Raw genomic sequence first — 6,183 nt, 5'->3', positions numbered from 1 at the left:
CACACTTGGGAAAAAGTTGTTTTATGAGCATAAAAGATGATACAAAACAGGCCCTTGTTGGCTAGCCTTTAGCTAAAGGATAGTCTGGTTATTTTTGAAGTGATGTTCTGTCTAACAGTCATCTATAGTCAGCTGTGACATCAGAGCACGGAGTGGAGAAGTCTTTGTCCAGGCTAGGTCAGGGGTCTCCAATCCTGGTCCTCAGGGCCTCCATCCTGCATGTTTTACCTGTTTCTCTGCTCCAACACACCTGATTCAGAGGTTAAATCACCTCTTCATGTTCTGCAGAAGCCTGTTAATCACCCACTGATTCAGATCAGGTGTGTTGGAGCAGAGAAACAAGTAAAACCTGCAGGATGGTGACCCTGAGGACCAGGATTGGACACTCCTGACCTATCCTTTAAAGGCCTGCAATACATTTTGGAAAATGTTGGGCTACTAATGATGTTCTTTCTTTAGTTGTTGTTTAAAGCAAGATGTTGCAAACAGGAAATCCTAACATGGTTCAGACTCTTTAAGTGTTGTGAAAAAGAAATGGCAATATGAAAACATACAAAAATTTATTGTAAGAATATGTTGGGACAGGAGTAAATTAGAACAAAAAAACAAAACATGAAAAAGTCAGCGGTTTTTCTTCTCTGCAATGAAAGAAAAGTTCAAATAAATTTAAAGAGCTGTGGCTTTTTTGTATTTCCATATCATTCATCCTCTTCTTTATTTGGGAATGTAATTCTAAAGTTAAAACATCAAAAGAAGAAACTTTGACATCTTTAAAAGTCACAAAAATAAAGGTGCACCAGTGAAAGCTCAAACAAAAATCAAATCACCGCCACCTTTCATGCCTAATGTTACAACTCATTCCCTCCACCCAGGAAGTTGGTTTGTCTGTCCGTCCCTTAGCAGGATCACTTCAAACCGATGAACAGATTGGAAGGAATTTTCAGGAAATGTTGGGGTTGTCACAAGAAAGGATTCACTTCTTTAAAGGACGTTATGGCCTTGGTGAAGGTGTGCCTGTAGTTTCATGATGAGAAGAGATGGAGTTGCAGCCGTTTTGGTCAAACCCTGTAAATAATGTCCTGGTCTGTGGGATCTCTCAGGATGTGTTAGTGATCAGACTACAGGGACTCTCAGCTACTACTACATCAACATTAGGTCAATATCTGTACAGCTGAGTGATGGCTAAGGTCGGTTAGCTGTGGTGGCCATCTTGAACTGAGTTGACTTTGTGTTTCAGATGTACATCCAATAATTACTTTCATGGAGTTTCTTTACAATCTGTTTAGTGGTTCATGAGATATTTTGCTAAAAGACAAGTTTGGCATCAACAGTTAATGTCAAAGTTTTAAGCAAAGAAAAATAACACATTATGTGTTGGAGATCATGCTCAGCCACTCCCACAACTCTTAGCTCTATATTTGTAAAAACTGGCTGAAGTAGAGCCGTTTTTGTGTTTTCTAAGGTCAGCTGGCTGTGACGGACATCTTGATTTGGGCTGACTCCAAAAGTTCATCAGTATGTGTACATCCAATCATTATTTTCTGAAAGATTATTTAATATCTGTCCAGGGGTTTGTGAGATATATAGTCAATGGCAAAGTTTTAAAAACAGATTTTGTTGCTGCTCAGAATCCAAGTTGCAGATGACCCCCAGCTGCTACCACCAAGTTAGAGCTTAATAGTTGTAAAAGTGACTGTTACAGCCGTTTGGTGTTTGCTGTGGTGGACTCAAATTAATCTGTCTCTAAAAGTTCACTAGTTGTAGGTGTACATTCAGTGAGTACTTCTTTAAATGTTCCTTCAAATTTGTTCAGTGATTTATGAGACATCTTGCCAAGGGTACACACAAACAAACACACACACACACATTATCGGCCTTTTGCTTGATTGTAATAATAATAATAATAATAATAATAATAATCAGGACTGATTGTTTGTCACTGTGAAATGTTTAAAGCTTGTGGGTTTTATGGCAAATTTCACCAGCTGATAGAATCAACATTCTGGATTCAATCCAGCCCAGTAAAAGAAACGAAACGAGTGCTTCAGATGGACCATCAGTGTCACAGGACCATGGAGAGAGGCTGGGCAGCACCAGATCCACATGAAGACCGCCACCAGCGACACAGAGACAGGATCAAAAGGGCAACCGTGTAAGACACACCGGGGTTTTCCAGCAGCAATGACTGCTCCATCTTCAGACTATTTACAGCTCAGCTCATGTGTTGATGAGCGTGAACAGACTTTCCTCTGGGTGGAGAGGCAGAAGGCAAGCCGTTCGCGCCACTTCCAACACGATGCTTGGTGTCTGACACGCGTTCGCGAGCCCGGGCGGCGGCCATATGCTGCTGTGGCAACAAACGACAAGACAACTGACGCAAAGCTGAGCGGTTCTTAGGATTTGTTTAAACCGAGCAGTAAAGATGACACCTCCTAATGAATGGGCCCAAAGTTTGCAGAGAACAGTCCTTCCCAGCTGCACCGCCACCAGGCACGTCTTCAGAGGTTTGGAAATAGAGCAGCTTAAATGTCTGGATCTTTGATTTTAGTGTATTATAATGAAACCATGTGCATAATATTGGCAGTAGGACATTACTGGTGAATAGAGTCCATTTGATCTTGTTGGACCACGTGGACACTTAAAGGAACAACCTGGTGGTTTGTGTAGAGATGTTCTGTCAAATAGTTATCAGTAGTTAGTATCTGATCAGCTGTGACAGCAGTCATGAAGCACAGAGCAGGAAGAAAAGGGCAGAAGTCTTAGTCCAGGCTACACTAACAGTTTGCACAACATTTTTATAATTTTTTAGGCTTATAAAATGGGACACAGCAGTGTGAAAGAACACTACAGCAGATAAATGTGAAACCTGCTCTGTTACATGACAGTTGGTTTAGTTTGTGGCTGTTTTCTCGACCAAACAACATCTGTGTGCTGAGAATCGACTGTTATATGCCAATGTGGCTGTTTTCTCAACACTAGGCTAGCTATTATCCTAGATAGGACAAAGACTTCTGTCCTTTTCAACAAACTCTGTGCTCTATGACTGATGTTGCTGCTGATAAGGTACTAACTATTGAGAACTATTTGACAGAACATCACTTCAAAATCTGCCAGAAATGGATTTAAGCTCTGATAGTTGTTGGGTTTTAAACGGTCTGACAGGTATAAACTTTACATCTGCACTGAATAGATCCAGTAAGTAATACAGATTCAGTGTAAAAGTGAGCTGGATAACAAAGACTTTGTTTCCTTAACTCTGTTTAACAAAGCTTCAAGCTAAACAGCTCCTGTGACATAACAGACAGTGTTACAAAAAAACTAAACAACAGGAAATGAAGGGAAATTACAGTTCAGACTTCCTGTTTTCTTCAGTTTAAATAGAAGATAGAAAAATAGTTTTGTACAGAGTGCAATCCTTCATATTCCTTTAGACTCTGTAGTGTCTACAGCGTCACCAACACGCTTCAAGATGTCTGAGTGTTTCCCTGTAGTGTGAGGAGTCCTGGATCAGTCCTCTGGTAGTGGCTCCTTCAGTCTGCCTCCGAGGCTCCACAACACACCGCCTCTCCGCTCCTTACCCTCAGGTGTCGTGGTGGCTCGCCCCGTCTCTCAGGTGATCTCTGAGGAAACAAGCTCCTACAACCCCTCCTTCCCCTCCGAGCTCTCCGGTGGAGCAGAGGGCTCCTCCGCTGCTGGTGACTGAGCTTCACCTGGACCATCTGCACACACAAGACAAATCGGATTCCAAGCTTAGGGTTGATAGCTACATATCCATCCATCCATGTTCTTTACCCGCTTCTCCAGTTCGGGTGCCAGTCTCCAGCAGTCATAACTATATATCATATCAACAAATGAAGGATTTTAATTAAAGATAATGAAAATAAATGCTTAATCCAAGACACAGTTGAAACAGAAACATTTTGACTCCATGAGAGATTACCCGTGGAGTCATGTTTGATTTCTGCTTGAACTGTGGATAATGCTTAGGTGTTGTTGAGATAAATGATGATGACTGGTTCTGGCAGTGAAACGGATGATTGGACAGAGAGATGCAAAAGTATTCACCCGCCATTATTTTATTTTTACTGTTTTGTTGCCTTACAACCTGAACTTCAAAGAGATTTTTCCTCATCTTCTTCTTTTTATTTTGGCTTTTCTCTTTTCATTGAGTTATCCTCTTACTATATCCATCTAACTGTCCTCTGTCCTCACTCTAACTACCTCCATGTCCTCTCTAAATGCATTCACATTTCTCCTCTTTGTCTCTAACATCCTTCTACCAACATACCCACTGTCCCTCCTGTGCACTTGTCCAAACCATCTCAGTCTGTCCTCCCAGTCCTTCAACCTGTGCTGTACCTCTGATGACCTCATTCCTAATCCTGTCCATTCTTGTCACTTTGATTTGATTAAAGGTAATGGACCTATTATACACAGAATACTCCAGATTACTGGAGTTAAATGGGAAAAAGTCTCTTCAGGTCCATCTCCACAGTCTTGGTCAATCTAACCTCTGGACTTTTTGTCCATTCTTCCTGATCAAACTGCTGCAGCTCCTTCAGGTTGGATGGATGCTCCTTGTGTCCAACATTCTTTAAAAGAAACCAGAAATTCTCAGTTAGACTGAGGTCTGGGCTTTAGGTGTTAGGATTTGTGGGGTTTTGAGTCATTTTTTGTTTTGGGTTTAATTGTTTTCACTCGTTTCTGTAGTTCTATTATGACTCTTGTGTCTGGTCATTTGATGCTTTCTGCACCACAATCAGATCCTCTCCTTGAGTCTCCTCGTGGTTCTCTGTCTAAGTCTTTTTGTTATTAGTTTTGCTTTTGTTTGTTTTTCTCTTTGTTTAAGAAATTAGTTTTGTTTTCTGTAAAATGAGTCTACATTCTGGGTTCCTGTCCTGATGTATTACCTCACTGGGCTGCAACTTATGTAGTGCAGTCGATAACTGAAAATCGCAAAAACAGGCAAGTTTTGTTTGCCTATTTGTGTTTCTGACCAGAGAGCTGGGCAGCTGCATTATGAGTGGCCAATTTTTGAAAATCACCACCTATTTTCATGTGAACAGCTTGCAAAACTGTATCGTAGGCCGTGCACATAATGTCACTGAGACACTGCCTTTGACCTGCTCTCCTGTAACCAGGAGTGTTGTTTCAGCAATGTGTTCAAGATCAGTGTGCTGTAAGGTGAACCTCCATCCCAGCCTCAGATCTCTGAAAACTCCAACAGACTTCTCTCAAAAGTTTCTGTGACTGTTGCTCCATCCATTGTTCCTTCAGCTCTGAGCAGTTTCCCAGTCCCTGCTGAGGAAACACATCCAAGAAGCCCAGAACAGTGCAGCTCATAGTGATCCTCTGATCTGTGCAGAGGAGCTGCTCAGCTCCATCAGGATTATCTTCAGCCTCCTGGATGTTTGTCTGATTAATGCTCTCCTTACCCGCTCCATGAGTTTTGGAGGATGAGCCTTCTTTAGGCAGGTTTGCTGTGGTGACATCAGCATAATGACCCTGATGTCACAGTGTCTGTTGTGCAGACAGGGTTTGTGTCTTTTCTGTCTGTCGCACACATCTTGAGTTCTGCAACTTGTCAGGCACCATGCAAGGGCTGAATTAGTATAAACAGGAAGAGCAGTAGGACGCAGTCTGTAGGCAGGTTTGTTGCTAAAGGCATTTATACGACTGAACAAAAGCTAAGAAGGTCCAATTGTTGCAGATATTTCATAAACTCAACCCCTGTTTAGATAAGATGAAAGCTTTTAGCTACATTTTGGTGTGAAGAACGTACTCCCAGTGCATCTCTCTTCTTCTTGTGATATTCCTATATATTTATATATATATATATATATATATATATATATATATATATATATTAGGAGTGGCACTTACTGTTTAAAAGGAGATCTAAAGTTAGTGGTGCAAGTTTTAGGTGCTGGTAAAAACAGCAACTCTGCTCTCTTGACATGACAGTTCACATGAGCCATGAGTTGGGTGACAGTGTAAGAGGTGTTGCCCTGGGGTCCATCAGTACAGGTGTATATACAACAGATCGCTTATTTAATTATGTAGCTCCTGAAGGGAATCGTTGGGCCTTTACACCAAAGAGGGTGAATACACACGGTTCAGTTTATTTTTATTAAAATGATACAAAACTTTATAAAAAATTACCCTCTTAACTTTATTATTCAA

At 41.2% G+C, this 6,183-nt stretch overlaps 1 protein-coding gene across 2 annotated transcripts in view; it reads right to left on the bottom strand.

The window, feature by feature from the left end:
* Window positions 1-543: 543 nt before the first annotated feature.
* Window positions 544-6,183, bottom strand: part of pkib (protein kinase (cAMP-dependent, catalytic) inhibitor beta) — a 40,507-nt gene continuing 34,867 nt past the window's right edge. For both annotated transcript variants that reach the window (XM_025011120.2, XM_017438139.3), the window contains one exon: window positions 544-3,719. In XM_025011120.2, coding sequence (XP_024866888.1) covers window positions 3,637-3,719 — 83 coding nt within the window. In that variant the 3' untranslated portion in view covers window positions 544-3,636. The remainder of the gene's footprint in view (window positions 3,720-6,183) is intronic.

This window comes from Kryptolebias marmoratus, linkage group LG5 (genome assembly GCF_001649575.2).
Source record: "Kryptolebias marmoratus isolate JLee-2015 linkage group LG5, ASM164957v2, whole genome shotgun sequence".
NCBI lineage: Eukaryota > Metazoa > Chordata > Actinopteri > Cyprinodontiformes > Rivulidae > Kryptolebias > Kryptolebias marmoratus.
Note: the sequence above shows the minus strand (reverse complement) of the source record. Positions and strands in the feature narration are given on the sequence as shown.